The sequence below is a fragment of the Suricata suricatta genome, chromosome 3 (genome assembly GCF_006229205.1).
Source record: "Suricata suricatta isolate VVHF042 chromosome 3, meerkat_22Aug2017_6uvM2_HiC, whole genome shotgun sequence".
NCBI classification, from domain to species: Eukaryota; Metazoa; Chordata; class Mammalia; order Carnivora; family Herpestidae; genus Suricata; species Suricata suricatta.
In genome coordinates, this window is record NC_043702.1 from 66,818,926 (window position 1) to 66,840,754 (window position 21,829).

Here is a 21,829-nt window from a genome sequence, read left to right on the forward strand (position 1 = left end):
AACTGATCTGATACAGCTTGTTTCTTATAAGCTACACTGGCCAAGTTTTTGTGATCTTATAAGAACTTGCATACTGATTTTCAACAGTGATAGTTTTCTTCTGAAAATTATATGTCACACACTGAAAGAAGCAATATGATTATGGACTACAAATATGATTACTTCTTATCTATCTTTCTAAGTTTTAAACTGGCTGCCAGTGTTCTTTTACAAAATGCAATTACTAAACACTGCAATTTGCTTTTTTTTAAATGTTATGTCACTTCAGCAATTTTATTAAACTTTAGCCTAATAAAGTCAGTGCCCTAAGAAATATTGTATAAACATCTGATGATTTGATATCAACCTTATTTTTTTTTTGCTCTACTTCTCTTGTGCCCTACTTTATCCTTAAGAGCAATGATCTTTAAAAAAGAAAATAGCATTTTTTCTAAATTATCAGATGTCCTTGGCTATATTTCCAGCACATTTAAAAGAGAATACATTCTCTTTTAGCATCTTATAACTCATGATAAATTCAAATAGCCTTATCATAAAAATTTTAAGTATCTTTAATCTAAAATTCTTCCCAGTTGTTGCTTTAGCCTCTGGCTTGATTTCTAAATTCAGAATATTTCTTTGTAGTTGGAACATGGCCTCCTTTATATTTAATCAGACAGTTGTAATATATTATAGCTTTATCCAGATGTTGGTTTAGTCTACTTGGTCACCTGTTTTTCATCTCCTTCTAGAATATGGGAAGGTGTAACTTGGTCATCCATTTTGCAAATGTTTCTCTAAAGAACGCCAAGTCCTCCTATACACTTTTGAGTTTTACATTCCTTTCTATTGAAGCTATTATTTCCCCTTATTTCTGCCCACTTATTTTATTTAAATTCATGTACTTTGTTTTACAGGTTATCCTCCTTTCTTTCATTAGAATCCTTACTCCCATCTGTTCATGATCACTCTCAGGGAGGCTGCCTTTCACCTTTAAGTCCTCAACCAAGGCCTCTCTGAATATAGACCTAGGAGGTAGGAAACCCTGTGTTCTGATTTCTAGTGCTTGATGCTTATTCCCTGTGGGCCTCATATTCTCTCTGCTTAGGTTGACGATTAGTGAAAATGAGAATACTGAGAAAACCTACCTTAATTAAAATGTTGGAAAATTTTTTCACTAGAATTTAGATAGGTTTTAAAGGAACCTAAACTAATGCTGATCATGTTGCAGACTCAGACTTCTGCATATAAACATCTGCTTCAAAATCAGTGGAAAAAGCATAATGTTCTTTGTTATACAGGATGAAATAAATTGTAAATGTCTTATCTAAGTAGCATGCATGAATTATTTTAAGTAACATTGTAAGTTCTGCTGAATTCTTTAAATTTACAGATTTAAAAGCAAGCCTTGATTAAATCTTTAACATTAAGAACTTAAAAAAAAAAAGCAGAATAGAGTAACCGTCTGAAGGATTATCTACCAGTAAACATGAGAAGCTAAAATATGGACTCAATGAAGTTATAATATTCTGAGGGCAAATCTGAGTATGACATATATTGACCAGTGGTTTCTTAGCCCTATCAGATCCAATGACCCCTTCTTTCCCAACAGTATTTTTTATACTCATTTTACTATCCGGTAACAACATTTAGAAATATTTAACCTATTTCAAAAAGATCAACATGATTCTTTAACTGTATTATAAAGGAGGAGTATAAGGAAAGCAGTTTATAATAAAATAATACTTTTCTCAATGTATCAATGCTCAAATATAACTACACTAGAAGACATAATGTGATGAGCAGACATTTTTAGAAAATGGCTTTAAGAATATTAAAGGCATGAGAAAATTGTCCAGATAAATACAGAAGAAGATAATAGAGCAGGAATATGAGTGGACAATAAAATAAAAAGCACTATTGGAATAAATAACAGATCAGAATTATTTATATATTAATTTTAAAAACAGAAAATAACCAAAATTGAATTATAAAAAATATTCCAAGATAAACTGGGGAGAATATGAAAAAGTATGATGTTCTCACCAATAAGCTGGCCCTTAACAGCTCAGTGTAATGTCAACATGATTCCATATGTGATAACATCAATATTAATGAATTGCACTGTTTAAGAAAGAAATCCCACCAGATGTCAGAACGTATATTCCTCATCCGGTATTGTAAAAAAAGGGCTTGCAGACAATATGCCTTCCTAAACAGTAGAACTAGAAAACGGAGTCAAACAAGAAACGGTAATCAAGACATTATGATGACATTGTGGCAGATTTCTAAGGAGTTGCTAAAATGAAATTGGAAACCATAGGCGATCTCAAGACAAATCAGTTAAGGTGTTTAGTTCCTCCTACATAGTTTCTTTTCATTACATCATGTATCATTTTACATACATAGAGAATAATCATATGAAATATTTTTGAAAGAAATTGTATTAATGACTTTCAGTGTGATTCTTATAATTCTCTGCAAATTTAGTATTCAGTTCCAACACTGGCAAAAAAAATACTGAAATCTCTTTGCTTGCATATTTGTTCATGACATACAAACACAGACTATAATCTTATAACATAAAATCCGAAATTTTGTATTGGCAATTTAAACGCCACAGGGAGGGTAACTCCAAGTATTATGATTTTCCAAAATGGCGAACAACTTTTGGTAAAGTACTGAACAAAACAAGTAAAATTTTGTCCTCTACGTGGTAGTTGTACCTCTACAAAGTTCAACGCATATTAAAATCATATGAAAAGTATGTTGTACTCTTTATATGTGAAACAGGTTCACGGCTCAGATCATTATAAACAGGGTTTCACCTACACAGATGCCCACTGGGACATACGGAACAATTTTTTAAGGTGAGAGAATAGCCACCTCTCATCATTATGACAAACAAAAATGTCCCCACAAATGCCCCTAGGGTGAAGTGCTGTCATGATTGAGACCTCCTGCTTATTGGTGTAGCCAATTTAGGGGAGTTTATTGAAACTGGTCGCAGGGACAATCAAAGAATATTTAACAGTGTTTGTCTTCCCTAATGTGATACATCATCCATGTTTTTACCTGATTTTTTAAACAACTTTGTAGATAGTCAGCTATAGAAATTCGCCACATAGAAGGATGACAGAGAAAGAGAGTTGAAAGATAGACTGAAGGATTTTAAACACAATTTAACTATGTATCAGAGCTCATCTTTCTCTAATCTCTTCTCGGTATCTTTGTGCAGTGTAAGCACCTAGTTAGTGAAAATAGGACAATAGAGTTGAGAAAAAGGCATTATCTAAGAAGTTAGAAGTCCTGGAATGTTTTGCAAATTATAAATTTTAAGATATATAGCCCTTGAATATAGCCCTATAGCCATAATATAATACAAAGATATGAAAAAGAGAACACTATCTAGGATGTGTTACAGTAAGAAATCAATGGTGCGTGATGGAGACCTGCACAGAGATCTAGAGGATGGGGTTTCTATCAGACACCTGTCTGGAGGTGAGATTAATTTGGTGCCACTTTTGGCTCCCATTTATCTCCTTATCATATAAATAGAAAAGAGTGAGAGTCTATATGCAAATGAGAGCATACTGGGCAATAAATGCCCAAATTGCTCAATGACTTTTTTCACCTAGATGGATTTGATCATCATCATGGATAAACTCAGAACTCCGAGAGTGAATAACATTGTACCTCAAGGAGCACAGTATCTGCAGCATGAGTGAAAGTGCTCTTAAAATCATTTCAAATTTGTATAATAACCTACCATAAACTTTTATAAAGGAATATATGTGAATTCTCTCCAAATTAACTATCAACTAGGTGATGGCAATTTTTTTATTAGCATTATCTTTTAGCTGAGTTGATTTGTTATTGTGATTCAAAATACACAACCTATACATCTAATTTTCAAATGTTTAGACCTTGCATAAAGTGCTATTTGATCCCTAAAATGTATTTGTTTCATTCTGAACTGGAGAAAAAGTAGCGTAAGGCAAAATGTGCTGACTAGCAAGTTCAATCATGCAGTCTGTGTGTTTTAACTGCTCTCTAAAGGCAGCAAAATAATGGCTGGGTAACACTCATAGGCTCAGGATTTCTATAAAATTCTTCCTGATGCCAATTTTTAAGAGCTCTACATTAGTAAGAAAGTTGCATTACCCCTTGTACAAGAAACTCTGGAGCAATTCTTGACTGTTGAAAAGCAACACACAGTAAGTTTGTCTCAAGATGTACCTAGTCAGTGTATTTCTCCTCAACAAGGGAACCAGAAGCCCTGGAACCTGGCTAAATTGTCTTCAGAGGAAAGAAATGTGAGAAGTGGTGTGAAAGGTTGGACAGTGAGTACTAACTTCCAGCTGCAAGATGAATTAGTTCTGGGAATCTAACTTATAGCATGATGGGAACTAAATAAATGACCAGGTACCACCAACCTCAGCCATTACCTAGCTGTGGTCACTTCAATTTTAAGTTATGTTTCCCAAAGCATTCTTCTGGTATGGTTTTTTATGGAGACTTTTCTTACCCCCCCCCAAAAAAATTCTTAAAATTAAATGAAAAGGAAAAAAAGGAAAGATTTTTAAAATTTCACACAGGATTCTGGAACACATACACACAAAGACATTTGCCCTTCTCCATCTTATCTGAAATTCCTAGAAGCTCTGTGAAACATCTCACTCAGGTAATTGAAGCACATGATGGCTGGCTCGTCACTTGTCACTGGTCACGGCCCAGAGAAGAGACTAATACACATTGGTGCTCGGGACACAGCCAGTTCAGAAATTTCCTGGCCAACATGATTTTATTCATAGGCAAGTGCCTTCCTTGAATAATTCCTGGATTATAAAATGACATTCTTGAAAAGACAGTTTGGCCGGTAGTAGGAAGTGGAGGGTTTGGGGGTGGTTCTTTGTTTGTTTTTTACTTTTAGTCCATCCCTTGATGAAAGAGGTTAAGTAACTGCTAAAGATGCCATCTGCTCTCTGGGTACACACCTTGGACCGCATCTTACCCTTGGATACGCGTGTGCTGCTCCCTGTGGCAGACAGTGACCCTCCCTAAACCTTTGGTCAGGTGCCAGCTGGCTGCATTTAGTCACTCCCAAAGCAGGGACACACTGGCTGTGGATCATTAGTGGGTCATTCAAGACCATCTCTTTCTTCTTCTATTTCTCCTGATACCGCTTTTACAAATATTTTCCAACTTTTTTAGGACCTTTTAATCATATCAAGTCAAGCCTCCTGGGATCCACGTCAGATTCAAATCTCAACAAATACAGCACCATTAACAAGATTCCACAGCTCACTTTGAATTTTTCAGATGTCAAAACTGAGAAAAAGAATGCATCCCCTCCTTCTTCAGATAAAACCATTATTGCACCCAAGGTCAAAGATCGAACACACAACGTGACAGAGAAAGTCACGCAGGTAGGATATGATTTTACTCTCAATATTGGCCATGTTTGAGTTTCTTCTCTGCACCATAAACACATTATTTGTCCTGTAAATGACTATCAAAGGAAGTAAGCTGTTTATTTGCACTTCAATATATCTTGAAATGTTGGGTAACCCTCTAATGTGACAAATAAAACTACAGACTGATTTTTATCTCTTACAAGACTAAGCAAAAGCGGGCTAGCTTGATACTTTTGTTCTCGCTGTTGCAGAGGTGGTTAACCTACTATTTATCACGTTTGGACATTTAATTGTTTTGCTGCTAACTCTTGCATTATTAAAGCATGGTTTCTTAATATGATGGATGTGACTATTGGAACTTTAGGTGACTAACTGGGATTTACTCTTAACTGTGACCTCCTTTTGTGTACTTCCTCTACTAAGTAGACTCAGACATAAAGTCCGTTGACGCAAGGAAAAGAGAGAGCTGAAATGATTAAAAGTCAGAGTAAATAATACAATTCACAGAACAATATTTTATTGTTTTCAAATAAATATTGCAATTTGAACTAGGGTGAAAATGTACTAACAGGAGCCCTGCTTTAAAGAATAGATAAAAATAATTTGTACCTATTATATCAAAATACCAACCTAAGCAATATCTAGCTTTTGCTTGCAATGCACTTACATTGTTGGGAACTCATGACTCTAAAATTTGTGTCAAGTAAACAGTTCCTTTACAAACACTTTACTTGGTATATTTGCTTAGCAAATCTTTTCAAAATCTGTCATGAAAGAAAAGTAAACTTGGCCCCAATCTCTATCTGAAGCCTTGAAGTTTTGAGTTGATAAAATTTTTTCTGTTATTATGATCATTACCAGCAATACTATATGGTCTGCAAATAATCCTTTATGTGTTTGCTGAAATAGCTATGTAAAGACCAGGAATTGGTTTGAAATAGATCAGAGAGGTCTGTGTTGGAGATGAGACATTCTACACCCCTTACTCTATTATGTATTTTACGTGTATGTTTTAATATGTAATTTAGAATGATTATTTATAATAATTCCATAACAAAATTAAGAGATTTCAAAAATTGTACAAAAGTCCATGTGTGTGTGGGAACAGGTATTTTCCTGACCCAGGGAGAGGCTAGGCTGGGTAGGAGTGTGTGACGGGGAACTTTCCCTCCCCTCAATGGTTCTTCATTACCTTTTCACAAAAGTGCCTTGAGTCTAAGTAAAATGCAACAGCTAACCTCAAAAGCTGGGCATTCTTTTCAGGTCTCATGATTTCTCTTTAAATTCTTTTTTTTATATTTACCTTCATCTTTCATAGTATCACAGTATTTGTTTTAACATTAAAAAATGTTTTAATTACTTATCACTGGGGTAACCCCACGCCCACAGAAACACCCCAATGCCTTCCTACAGTTTCTCATACTCCACGCAAATAATGTAACACCCCTCCCACAGACTCCAGAGGACCCCAATCAAAAACTAAGGCATCTTAAAAATGCTGGAAGATTTGAATTAGATCCTGTTTTATAAACAATCACTCTTTTTTTTTTTTAATTTAGTGATAGGAAGGAAATTCTGAAGACAGATAGGACATTGAAGCAGCCCTGGTGTTGGCCAAAATAATGAGGGGCTGAATAAAGGCTAGGACCAAAAACTAGAAAACAGAGGTGGTTGGAATGCTCTATCTTTAGTGTCATCTCATCTGTAGTTCCTAGTAACCAACCTGCCAACTGTCCACATGTCAAACCAAACAAGGTAGAGATTGAATATTGATAAATTCCTCCTACAGACACAGCCTCTGGAAATTGTTTAAACACTTGACAGCAGGACTCTTCTCACTTCATGTCTGTGAAGCTTCCTTATCATAGCTATCTCTGTAATTTCCATATTCCCAGCATATAACATCAATTGTCCTCTAGTCACTAAAAAACTAGGTCATAATTTTACTATTCCCTTTGTTAGGCCTGTGTGGAAATTCTCCTTATTGAAATAGTTCAGTGCATTTCTGTAGGCAGCCAGCAGTATTTTTCTTTATCTAATGTTCTCATTTATTTTGTGCCCTTTATAGATTTGGATGGTAATCCTTTCTTCAAAAGAAATTGGGGTTTTGTTTATAGATAATTCAACAGTGAGTTTTAAATATTCCTCTGAGCACAAGCAATAGAGGAGACACCAAGGAAAAAAGGCATAAAATCAAAGGAACAATTAATTTGTGCTCATATTATACTCTATCAGTCTTTGAATCTTATCTCTGTTATGCAATGGTTAATTGCTAATTAGCCAAATAGTTATTTCTTCCCCAGCTAGACTGAGCTTCTTCAGGGTAGAGATCATGTTGTTATCATTCATTAATGCATGCATGTGTTTATTTATTCACTCAACAAGCATTTATTAAGGGATAGTAAGTTCTGGGAATTCATGTGAAAAAGCAAATACTGTGCCTTTGAGAAGAGAGACGTACAAGTACAATACCTAGGCATTAGGATGCAGTGTAAAGGATTACACTATAGGTAAAGAACAGAGTGCAGAGGGTACTGGAAAAGGAATCATTACCTATATTGAGAGTTTGAGATAGTGGTTGAGGAATGCAAACTCTTAGCGAAATGTTTCAAGTTTCAAAGTGAGGAATTAGAATCTGGAACAGGGCATACTTGTAGAACCATGAGTACCAGCAAACAAGAAACAGGAAGTATTTGTATGTCTAGTGCCTAGCATAATATACAACATATGAGAAGAATACTAATAGATTTGGAAATGGACCACTGAAGGCATTGGAGAGAATTAAGCAAGAGTAAACCTGTTGGTCAAAAATCCCCAAAGCAAATGTTTTCCTTCCAAATTCTCCTCTCAGACAATATTCTAATTCTGACTGTTGTTTCCTGTCCAGAGACTCCTTTCATTGGCTGGTCTTATAAGCCATACTTCTAGAATTCATCATCTCTTTATGTCATGTTCCATCTGACCTTCTCTGTTAATTGGAGAAAATAGAAATTAGCACAGAAGATGTGGATTTCTTTTAACTGCAATCTAACTGGTACAGGCTGATGTGTAGTCAGGTCTGTCCTCAGGAGACAGGGCCTTACTTGGCTAATTCCTACCAAGTAGCAATGGAGTATGGAGAGAGAACAATGCATTGGAAGAAAAGTTGGGTGAGTGAAGAATAAAGATATGCTTTTACCATGTAATTGTGGTTCTCATATGAGGATCAAATTCTTTGCTATATCTGCCTCCTTTTAAATGAAAGGAAACCAAACTTTTGTATTCTTGGATGATTTCATTATTCCTGAGGCTAGTTTTACTTCTACTTTAAGTGCTACGCTAATTTTGGGATAAAATGTATTATATGTTGTCATGTTCAGCTTTTACAAATTTGGTAGTAGATTACTCTTCCTGGATATTCATAAGAGTATCAGGAAGATTTAAGAAGAAGGCACTGTGGGTTCCAATCTTTATTGGCCCGTCACATGAGACTTTATCAGTCAGTCAGTGCCCTAGTAGAATATAAAAGAAGCCTACTAGAACCACCTGAAGCAAGTTATGAAAGGAGAAGGGAGAATTTATTGGTTACATAACCAAAAAGTGCAGGGACAGATCTGCTTTGGGCCATGGCTACTGCATTTATTGTTTAAAGAGCTGATGACATCCTTTCCCTCTTAGCCATGCTTTCTTCTATATTGACCTTTTCTTCACATCTGACAGAAGCAAGAACCTCAGACTCTCTTAACTCATGTAATGCTCATAGTTGGTAATCAGATGAGAAGGGCCTTCTCTCCTCTGGTGTCCATTACTTTCCTGAGAAAGTGGAATCTTACTGGCCAATATTAGTCCTATGCTCATCTGGTAGAAGTATAGTCCCTTGACCAATGACCACATCAAAAAATGCAGTGGGGGAGGGGAGGCTCTAAAGAAAGAAAACAAAATAAGTGTCCCATTGCAAAGATAAAGATGGGATTCAGGTTAAACATCAGTCTCTCTCTCTCTCTCTTTTACACACACACACACATATACACACACATACTAAATATGCATTATGTGCTGAATAGGGACTAGAGACACAGAAGTAAAAAACTAGTACTAGGGGTTATAAACTACTTGGAAAAACATTATATAACAATATATTATAATAATATTTTAAGGTGCTAATAAATGCTGCAAGAATATATTTTGAAACTAAAGGTAGTTTACATTTCCTTTAGACTCAGTACTAGTCAAATTATGACTCAGTCATTCTACAACTTATTGCATTATTACTTAAGAGGCCTGTCTGATGAATTTAGTAGACATTCATATTGTGATAAAAGAAAATAAGACATATGAAAGGCACTAAATGAACCAGATTTTAATTTGGGGAAAAGATGATGGGGGAAAAGAATTGCTACTGGTTCACAAGTGTAATTTTTCCATAGTTTCACTAAAGCAAGTACTCAAGAAAATAATTTTAGGACTAATTAGAAACTTAGGTCACAAGAAAAAAATCTCTGAATGTTTAAAAGCCCATATAATTCTGAAATCCACAGAGAACACTAAAGCCAGAATAGATTCCCATTATTTAGGATTCATTTAAGTGTATTGTTGGCATGAAAATAGAATTATGATAGATTTAATAATAGCTGACATTGATTGAGCATTCGCTATGCACCAAGCCCTATGCTAAGTGGTTTAATGGATTATCAATTTGAATCCACATAACAGTCCTTCCTGTGAGTTGGTACTATTATTATCATCTCCATTTCACAGAAGAGGAATCAAGCTTAGAGAAAGGAAACAATTTGCTCAGGTCACATGGGAAATGATGGAAGTAACCTTCAAACTGAGGTCGTGTAACCCCAAACTTGAAGTACTCTAAAGTCTACCCTCTCTATGACTCTGTTCTGTTTCCCTATTTGCCTCTTGGATCCACTCAGAAGTTAGAATGGCATTTGACAAACCTCAGACATGTGGCGATTTAGTCAAAATCTTAATCTGAAAGTTTAGTAGCAATCTACCAGAAAAGTGAGTCTACAGAAATAGGAAAGAGAATATGGTAGATTTTCTCCAGAACTCCTCAGAGTCCTCAAAAAAGAAAAAAAAAATCCTCAACAGAAAAGCCTCATTTCATCATTATTTTTTGTGTAAGTTTATATCCCATTTTGCTGATACTAATTTTAGATTAGGATGAAAGATTTAGGCTTTTGTTGGTGGCATGCTACTCAGCTGCTAGAAAAATAAAATTACACTGAGATTACTGACATAAAGTGGAACTCAGAGATTACGGCCCTTTATTTGCCACTGAATTTTGTCCATTGTGAATAATGCTCATTATCTCTTCATGTTTTTCAATGGCTCTAAACTTATATTTACTTTTGACCAAAACCTAAAACAATAGTCATAATTCCGGGCTTGTTTAGAAATAGAGATTGATTTATAATGGAGAGATAGCATTGGTTTATTATTGAATGTTTAAAGTCACAAATGCATATAATTTTTGTATATCAATTAGCCTCAATAAAGCCAAAAATATTAATTTATCAACCAAGGCTTAATAGTACAACATTTCTTAACACTTTCTGTAGTTTCCCTCATATTGGACAAAGGTAATCCTCAACTTTTTTCAATGACAGTTTTAAAAAGTACCTTTCTGACACAACTGCAAATTAAAAGTGGTTTTCGGGGTGCCTGGGTGGCTCAGTCAGTTTGGCGTTTGACTTCGCCTCAGGTCATGATCTCACAGTACATGAGTTGGAGCCCTGCATCGGGCTCTGTGCTGACAGCTAGAGCCTGCTTCACAATCTGTCTCCTTCTCTCTCTTCCCCTCCTCTGTTCACCTTCTGTGTCTCTCTCTCTCAAAAATCATAAATAAACATTAAAAATAAATTAATTAAATAAAAGTCATTTTCTATATAGCAATAATTTTCATTAATAATGCTATTATTACTCTAACACCCGTTCACATTCTGACACCAGCTGGATGTCCTACAATTCAACTCAATTATGACACAGTCTACCTGGGGGGATAACAACAGATTCCACAGGTTAAGAGCCCAGTCCCACAAAACTCTCCCTGCCCCCATAAACCCACCAAGCCAACCTCAAGTCCAGGTTGTCACCTGTGCCTCCAACTGACTGGCTACATATTAGAGGTTTGCATGACCTGCTTCTTGGGCTTGACTATTTGGTAGAGCAGCTATAATACTTAGAGAAACCTTTACTCAAGTTTACCAGTTTACTAGGAAGATAAAACTTGAGAACAGCCAGATGGAAGAGAGGCATAGAGCAAGATATGAAGAAAGGGGTGGAGAGCCTCCAGGCCCTCTCCTGGCCCACCTGCACTCTCCCTGCACCTCCATGTGTCCACCGACCTGGAAGCTCTCCAAACTCCATCCTTTTTGGATTTTTTTGTAGACTTCATTACATAGGCATGACTGATTAACTCATTGATTATTGGCTATAGATTCAACCTCTAGCCCATCTTCACCCCCACTTCCCCTCAGAGGTAGGGGCTGGGACTGAAAGTTCCAAGTCTAATCACATGTTTGGTTCTTCTGGTGACCAGCACCCCCCCCCACAGGTGACCTGAGGTGGCTTAGGGGCTTTCCAGTCACCTCATTAACATAACAAAGTCACATTTGTCATTCTCTTCACTTAGAAAAATCAAGGGTTTGTTTTTGTTTTTGTGTTTTTGTATTTGTTTTTGTTTTTGTTTTTAAATCAAGGGTTTAAGAGCTCTATGCTAGGAACTGGAAGAAAAACCAAATACGTATTTCTTATTATAAACCATAATATCACAGCCATGAATTAAAAATTACATTTAATTAAAAAGCCTAAATCCAACAGTTATTTTTATAAAGCCTCATTGATTCTTTGCTCATGAAATTACAAGAAACAAAATTCACAGTACTTCTACCGTATGTTGTAAATGTTTCCCTAAACTTCATTTTTTGCCTAAACTAATATAAAATTATGCAAACCTCAATAAAACTGTACAGATCATCTTGAACTGCCAGAAATAGTAATAATCACAAAATTCTGAATTAAATATGAAATGTAGTGCAGGAGTCCAAAATTGCCTCTGAACACTTCCAATTTAACATGACGTTGGCTTTGCATTCATTATCTTACTGTTATTTATAAAATACTATCAAACTTGGCTTTAGCAATGCAGAAATCTTCATCTAGTGTTTTCCCCATAGCCTGGGTTTAATCTATGTCTATACATGCAAATTGAAATGAAAAACAGTATATGTGGATCTGCAAGTAGAAATAAAGCACATTCATCAGGATAATTATGGATTCCATATTTGTGAGTGCTTACCTACTGTAAGTCAAAGTTTTATGTACAGTAGTGATACAAAAATGTGTAAGTCAAGGTCCTTACCTTCAAGGGTCTTTTACTGAATACAAAGCATTGGTCTTTGAGATCCTGGATTATGTTATTGGGTTTTTTCTGGACAAATAAATATATTCTATCTAAGTTATGATAAGGAAAAGATAAAAAGTATAGACATTTAAGTAGCAATTGACTATTAAAAGCATATTGTTTGCTATTAAATATAAAATAAAGATGTTCATTATTTTGAAAAAGGTAATGTGTGATTTTTAAAAAGCAACACATTTTCACCTATTTTCACTATATATCAAAACTGATCCTTAGTTGATGACACGTTCTACATTCAAATACAATTTTATCTCAGTTTAAAACACCTAATTAGTTCAAAAGTCATACTTCTCTGTACTCTAGATTAGGAAGCACAGCATCCACATGAAACCCCAGTGGTAACTAAGACCTTGTCGAGCAAGTATTTAGATATGACTGCTTTAAAAAAAAAAAAAAAAAACACCTGTTTGGTTTTGTGTGTTCATCACATATTTTTAAGTGAAGGAAGGAGAAAATAATGCCTCCTTTAAAAGTTTTGTCAGAAATCATGTTGAAAATTGATGCATGAGGGGCACCTAGGTGGCTCAGTAGGTAAAGCGTCCAACTTCGGCTGAGGTCATGATCTCAAGGTGTGTGAGTTCAAATCCTGCTTCACTCTGTGCTGACAGCTCAGAGTCTGGAGCCTGCTTCAAATTCTGTGTCTCCCTCTCTCTCTGCTTCTCCCCAGCTTGCTCTTTCTCTCTCCCTCTCTCTCAAATATAAATAAACATTAAAAGAAAAAAATTTTTAAAGGAAAGGAAAGAAAATAGATGCTTGAAGAGAAGAAGCAAAATACCAGTGGTCAGAAAAGACAGGTAAAAATAATTTGGCTCAGCATACATAGTGATAGCCAGGTTGCTATGGCAACAGAAACACAGGAAGATTGTGGATATCTGTTGCCAAGATGTTTCATTTTTAATCCCCCTAGTTTGTGTGAGCCTTGAGTTAAAGTCAGACCCAGAAACAGACAGAAAGGAAGTTTTGAAAGGAGAGTTTTTTTGCTCATCTGCCCTGATAGCCTAGGGGCTGGGACAAACATTGTTCAAAGTGAGTTGCCTAATGAGAGTAGGCAGAAGGAGTCAATTTTCCATATTTCACGGGATGAGAAACAGGCAAAGGATTTTTAATAGCTATGGAAATTCCAGAGCAGACATTCCACTGTCTCACACCAGGCAGCACAAGGTCTTGTGTTGTTAAGTAGCTGTGAACTGTCCCTGGAATTAAAAAATTAATTAAAAAAAATAAAATAAAATAATTAATTCAACCATGGAATCTTATTTAAAAGAAGTCCCAAATAAGACAGTAAAATAAATAAAATAAAATATCCCGTTGATTTTCTGGATGTGAAATCCTGAGTAATATATTATCCCCCTCTAGCTCTAGTTCTCTGTATTGTGGAAATCACATTTATAATGGAAACTATGTAGTTAGATAATAAACCCTCTAAAACTCAATTGCTTTAAAAGAGTTCATTAAAAAGCAGTTAATCTTCATAGAATTTTAATATTCAAAGAACCTTAGATAACATCTTCCCTAGTTTTTTTTAAAAAAAACTTCCTGACCAATGGAATCATCTGAAACATTTCTCTCTCTTTCTCCCCTCAATCTCCAACAAACACACACACTCCCTGGAATATCGATAAAGTTCAATAGAGTCCAAGGGTTCTGATTTTTTACCAATCTTCATTCCATTTGCAACTTTTATTTCCACATTTTTAAGATGAGGCAAATTTCGGGAATACGGATGTAGTCCAATCCTTTCATTATGCAGTTAAGGAAGCTAAAAGGAGAGAGCTAGGTTTTATCTTCCTTTATTGTCATTGTATACAAATACAATACAATACAATCTCTTTCTGTAGATATCTGAATGAGATAAAAACATGTTAATTCTTACTTATGCAATCCATATTGGCGAAACAGGTTTACTTTCATAGATGGACTATTGACTCCAAGAGAAGCTACTGCCATTTTCACTTGCTGGACAAACCTCTAAGAAACAATCTCTGTAGAATTTTTGCCTAGGCTGGAGTGCTCCAAAGTGTCTTCAGAACACTAGTCTCTTCATTCCTAGATGAAAACTTTTCTTATTCAAGTAACACCACTGCCACCTCCCTGCACCACCACCACCCAATATTAAGATGGCAAATTAGCACATTAGAAGTTTTCAGAAGTCCTAAATTAAAGAAGTCTATACAACTTTTACTCTTGATGAGTATTTGCTTGATGGATATTTGCTTAACCCAATGTTTCATGTTTCTTTGATGACAGACCCATTTTTTATTTTTTATTTTTTGCTTTTTTATTCAGATTTTATTTTTAAGTAACTCTACACTCAGCATGGGGCTCAAGCTTACAAGCCTGAGATCAAAAGTCCTATGCCCTACTGACTGAACCAGCCAGGTGCCCCATCAGAACCCAATTCTAATTTTCTGCTTATATAGAATACATGTATTGAACATTCTGAGGAATTCATATTTGGGGTTAGATTCTCTAGGAAATACCAGCCTAGACAAAAGGCTTTTTCATGGATTACTATGAGTGCTGTAGTTTAACTCAAACGTAGATGTGATAGAAGTCTTAAAACTTTTAAAGAAACAAGGTTGGGATAGGCATGAGATAATAGTGATGGGAAGGGGGTGGTACATAATAAGTACATTTTTCTTCCTTATTTTAATGAATTCCACTTAGGTTTCTTCTCCACCCATGTCCCCAAAATAGAATTCCACTTAGAGAAGCTGGAGAAAATCCCATCATCTCTATTCCTTTTTTCCTGTTTTAAATACATCTGTTACAAATACACCTGTATTTTGAAGCCCACTTTAGAATCATTTAGATAAAAATGGAAAAGTGTCCAATGCAGGATCATGAAGAAGAGCCTTAACAAGTGTCTAAGTCTTTCTTCTGAGGCTGCCATAGTTAAGGCTGACTTGCGTATTTTAATGGCCATATTGTTGAAATGGAGGAACTGCTTTTTCTGCCCCTTGTTTCAATATCCGGAGGTTGGTGCTACCACAATATCACTTTAGTGATGGGGACAGAGATGAGATGGCCTGTGATATGACGTGAACCAGGTCACATCAACGGGCCATTTTCCACACTTCCTTAGCACTTCTATATAATTTTAATGTCTCAGTTCTCCTTTCCAGATGCAGCAGAAAATATTTAAAAATGGTCTGTTGCTAGTTTCTGGTGCCTATTGATCCTTCTTACATTTGAAATGAAGAGTCAAGCTGACACATCTTTATACTATTACGAGGAACATAATCTTGATTTTCAGGTCATGGCAACAGTGCTAGGTGAAATTGAATGAAGTAAGTCAAAAGGAAAGATGTACTGGAGAGAAATACCCTAATACTATTTCTTGGCTGACTGGCAGCTGTCAGTTGAGGTTTGCAATCCTGTCCCAAGTGATAAACTGTCATTTGTAAATTATGCCCATAGCTATATACATTATTCATGGGCTAGTATTGGAGAAGTGATTTCAGGCCCCTAAATTTTCCTACCTGCAGGCATCTGACTGAATTGCTTCCAAAACTAACTGTTACATCTCGTGCCCTTGCAATGTCTCTACCATCATCAGATCCTAACAGCCCATTTTGTGTCTCAGATGAAGACAGATTCCTCCCCTCCTTTTCCTATATTTCCTTCCATAAAAATTAATGAATAAATCCTAATGAAGGAAGTACTTTAATTCTAGTAAATGGACAACAGACTGCAAGCATGGGATTTCAGTATAAGCCTAACTAGGAAAAAAATGTATTTTCCAAAGAAAAAGTATTACTGTCCTCTCTACACCACTTATTACTTGAAAGTGGGTAAACACTAAGGCATTGCCTTTCTAGATATTAAAAAGAAAAATCATTACCATATTTTTCATTTTAGAATTATTTTATATTATTTATATGATGAATTAAAATAATCCCTTGAAGCCCACTTCAAGGCTCTTGACTAGACTTCTCATTAGTCACTTTAAGACTTTGAATATGCTTCTTACATAGATTTCCTCAAGTTTTTCTGCATTTTGGAACCAAATTACCCCTTTAGAATCAGAGGGGCAAACAATCTTTTCAGAAGGAAGTTGAAGGAATTTTGCCTTCAACAAGACAGTTTTGTTTCATCCTGAGTCTTCAAACCCTCCTCCATTTTTTAAGTTCAGGGAAGACATCAGAGACATAGATGTTTTTAGTTCCTATTTCCATGCAGCAATCTTCTCTAGCATATCAAACTGCCAATAAAAGCATTATTACATGTTGAATGACTGGATTGAAGTACATCCGGACAGCGGTGGTCTTTCTGATTTCTTCACCATGTTATTGCTCTAGCAGTAAAGACAAAATAATGTAATACAGAGAAATTCTTTAGGGCTGTTTTGGATGAAATCTCCTTTACAAAATATAATTTTTCCAATAGTTTTGTAACTTGTGCTCCTTAGGGTAATAGGTGCCAAGAAGCAGGATGGGACCAAAGGGATGGAGCTCTGGGACCCCCACATTATGGCCAGGTTTGTCAGATCCACTTCATTCCACGTGACTTTGTATATTGACTTTCTCTTAAGGTTTCATATGTGTGTGTATGTTTTGAGGAACTTGAAAGGGTGAGATACTAAATTTTGCTCGAGTTCTATTTATTTTGTGCTTTCTTTTATCAAAATCTGTGACTCTTTTCATTGATTTTAGTCAAGAATTTATTTTTATAGAGAATTTTGAGTTAAGTGAATTGTCCAGAATCCCACAAGTTGTTAACTGAAAACTCAAGACTAGTACCCTCATTTCTGGACTTGGAGTCCAGGAGTTTTCCACTTCACATGACCACTCTAGAGAAGGACCATCCTCTATTCTCTCCTTTCCACCTAAACTGGCAGGATCCCAGAATTTTATCAGCCTCCTGGCCCAACTTCTTCTAACTCCAAACCTCTTCTTTACAGAATAAATTGTTCAAGAAGTATAGTCACCAGTGAATGTAAGTCTTTATAACTAGTTAAAACCAAGTAATCAAATAGGCCACTTTTTTGAAGATGAATATTCTACTACCTGACTCAAGAATAAGACAGAAAATTAACTTTGTGGGAAAGCAAACAACATTTTTTAAAACACAGTCACTAAAATTTAAGCTTTTATTACTCATTTGTTCTGAGAACACTCTCATAAAAAAAATCTGATGCTACTTTTCTGCCAACAGTTTCAAATGTAGAATTGATGTTGTCAGGAAGAAACATAATAATATACAAGAACTTAAAAAAGGCAACAGAGAAAACAGTGAACTACTCTTTAAGAAATTATTTTTATCACTGAAAAAGAGGATTCCCAGAAGAGGTCAAGAGCAATAATTTGACATTCCAGAATCCCTCTTTCACTGTATTTAAAATTAAAATATATTATCAAAAGACCATAAAACAATATACAGAAATATATTAGAAATATGTGCCTTGTGGGTAGGGGAAATAACTTAAAACTTGATTTAACCAGTGTGGCTCCTTGTATTTGAAGAGGTTATAATGTAAAATTATTGATTTTAAGGTAAGACTTTTAAAAATATATTTCTATTTTTTAAGTTTATTTACTTATTTTGAGAGAGAGCAGGGGAGGGGAAGAGAAGGAGAGGGAGAGAAAGAGAATTCCAAGAAGGCTCCATACTGTCAACGCAGAGCCCAATGAGGGGCTGGAATTCATGAACCGTGAATTCATGATCTGAGTGGATGGATATCAAGAGTCAGATGCTTAACTGACTGAGCCTCCCAGGTGCCTCTAAAAATATATTCTGTTTTTAATGCATACATTTCTGTTTCCTATCCATATAGAACACCAAATTAGCTATTTTAAAATTTATGAATCAGGAGTGGAATTTGAGAATATATTAAAATAAGAAATATACCTTGTTGTTTGTTCTGCATACTATTTTTATGTCCATAGCTTATGAAGAGTTAATTCCTTATTAGTAAGAGTCCTTTCGCATCTTCAGCCTTTGAGGTCAAACCCAGAATAATACAATTACTGGTAAATAACAGCTCCAAGAATTTTCAGTTACAACCTATGAAAATTAACCTGCTAATAGTTGGGATATAATTATATTCAGTTGGCACTTGACATTCTCTTTGTGTTCCAGAAAACATTGAGAATAGACTTTGAGGTTTATAGGGAAACATTTATTTTGGTGTAGTTATCCAGTAGAGGAAGGAAAGATTCCTGATTAATCTGTAAAGGTTAGGAGAACCTGCTTCTGGAACATTTTCAATTCCCCAAGCTTCTGTAGTTGCAGAAAGCAACAGACATCAGTAATATCATTCTCTTCTCTTGCTTTGGCTTAATGCTTCACCTGAGTGACCTGCTGCTTGCTTTGATTCTGGTTCAACTAGTGGGTTTAATGGAGCTATTTAAAAGTACTGGCATTGTTTAAAACAGTTGTTCCCAACACTGTCTTGGAGAGAAAACTTTTGGTATTTTAATGAGGCGATTCCTTTTTTGCACTATCACCCACAAGAACTCACTTCAGTATAGTCTTTGGAATTGACTCCTCTCATCTTTTCGGAAAACATGCGCATGTGCACACACACACACACACACACTGCAGAAGACATTTGAATACCTGCTCTCCTCAAAATACTCTTACACTGCACATTTTCCCCCTTTCTTTCCACTTGTATTCTTACTCCTCACCAGCACAGACTGTCTGCAGGGCAAAGAGTCTCTTTAAGTCTCCATTTTTTCTACTTACAACAAGACCTAGAAGGCTGCTGGCAGTGATCCCTAGATTTGCAGCATTGTCATCCTCTTCTCTATATGTCAAGCCCTGCCCATTTCTGAAATCTATAGCATCTCCTGGTGAATTTTCAGCCTTCACAGCTTGTGTTGACCTCTCTGATCTTTAAACTCAAATGCACTTTATCTCTTTTCTTAAAACTAAACAATTTATTTTCATGCTGTTTTGTATATCTTGGTAGATAGAGGATAGATGGATGGATAGATGGATGGATGGATGGATGTATAGATAGATAGATAGATAGATAGATAGATAGATAGATAGATAGATAGATAGATGATAGAAAGAGAGACATAATAATCATTTCTGAGTATGGGCGCCTACAAAATGACTTTTTTCATCTTCCTAACTATGCCTTGAACAATAGGATGATAACATCTTTATAAAATATGCCCCCCAAGGGGCCCCTGGGTGACTCAGTCAGTTAAGTGTCCGACTTTTCTTGGGTTGTGATCTCATGTTTCGTGGGTTCAAGCCCCTTAGCAGGCTCTGTGCTGACAGCTTGGAGCCTGCAGCCTGTTTTGGATTCTGTCACTCTCTTTCTCTCTCAAAAATAAATAAACATTAAAAAAATAAAATAAAATAATTGAATAAAATATGCTCCCCAAAACCTAGAATCTGGCTCACTCATCAACTAGTAGTCAGGCTCAATAAAATGCCATTTCATATAGTATATTCTTGGCATTCATAAGAGAAGATTCTAATTTCTGATAAAACTTTGGTAATAAGGAATAAGGAGCTCATATATATCCATTCATTTAACATTTTAAGTTCTTCTAAGTGCCAAGAGGGTGAAATGAGACCCGAGAAAATTAATTCTACTCCCCCTTGTCCTCTCCTGCTACCTGTTAGCCAATGAGAAAAGAGGCAGGAATGGTAGGGAGACATTGTGCTGGATAGAGCAATTTAGAGAGCATTAACCTGGGTTGACCTGTAAGAGGTAGCGACTCTGATACCATTAGCTTCCAAATGTAGATAAAAGAATGTCACCAAGATTCAAATTCCAGCCCCCATCACTTAATACTGCCAATGTTCTTGATTACACTGTTTGATCCTTCTGTATTGAATCCGATTAAGATCTGAGTAAAGAATAACTCTTCCTTGTTGTACACACTCACTGAATGTTTGGCGTCAGGTCCAAGGCAAAATGGCAAACAGTTCTCTAATTCTTCAGATATGTACCAAGTGTCTATTCCTGAACGAGAATGCTGTGTTGAAAGTCTGGTTACTATGGTAACACATCCCCACCATCTAGGTTTGTAGATAAAGATTGAAAGATGGACAAAACCCATTTAAAAATTCTGATAAAAATGGTATTGTGGAGTAAGGTGTGACCTGTGAGCAGAGAAGGCCCGTCTAACCTCTTCTGGAGGTGTAAGGCAGCAGTGTCTCCACTGAAATATGAAGGGAGAAGGTGGAGAGAAGCAATTACAGACATAAGCAGTGAGGACACACAGTACATATAAACATTCCTACAGAGGTTTCCAAGTTGGGTGAATAAGGGAGACACAGTCCCAGAGGCCAGTGTGGGTAGAGCGTGGTGATATGGCTTCCATTTCTGAATTGCCTTCCTATTGCCTGCCTCCTCTTTCTTGACCCCCTTGCACCTAATAACTTCTTACTCTCAGGTAGACCGTTGTTTCTGGTCTATATTCCACTCCATAATTCTCCCTCTGTATCATGGATGACTATCCAACAGACTATTCAAGTGTTTTATAGTAATATACAATATCATTTAAAAATAAGCTCACCCAGTTCTTCTCATTGTAATAAAAATCCATGTTTTCTAAATTTTGCTAATTTAATTGGAGTATTTCATGTGAAAAGCTATTTGAAAAACCAGGAGTTTTTGTCTCACTGGGATGTATTTGCGTCATGAAGGAGAAACTCATTGACTCAAATGAATCTTTTATTGATGGGAAGGCTAGGGAGGGAGATAAAGGGATGAGAAGCAGAAGAAAAGCTATTTTAAAAATTTTTTAATGTTTTATTTATTTTTGAGAGAGAGAGAGCGTGAGCAGGGGAGGGTCAGAGAGAAAGGGAGACAGAATCCCAAGACAGACTCTAGGCTCTGAGCTAGCTATCAGCACAGAGCCCAACACAGCGCTCGAACCTATGGACCGTGAGATCATGACCTGAGCCGAAGTCAGAGGCTTACCTGACTGAGCCACCCAGCAGCCCCAAGAAAAGCTATTTTTAAGAAACAGGCCTTCGGGTTCTGTCTGTAACCTCCCAACTTCCCGCTCATGCCACCTTCTTCAGGTAACACTCAACCCCCCACCAT

The 21,829-nt window shown here is 36.1% G+C and overlaps 1 protein-coding gene across 1 annotated transcript in view; it reads left to right on the forward strand.

The window, feature by feature from the left end:
- The window catches only part of KCNH7 (potassium voltage-gated channel subfamily H member 7), a 485,946-nt gene that overhangs the window by 360,917 nt on the left and 103,200 nt on the right, over nucleotides 1–21,829 (forward strand). Inside the window, exon 6 of the mRNA XM_029932996.1 lies at nucleotides 5,194–5,408. Within this exon, the coding sequence (XP_029788856.1) occupies nucleotides 5,194–5,408 (215 nt within the window). The remainder of the gene's footprint in view (nucleotides 1–5,193; nucleotides 5,409–21,829) is intronic.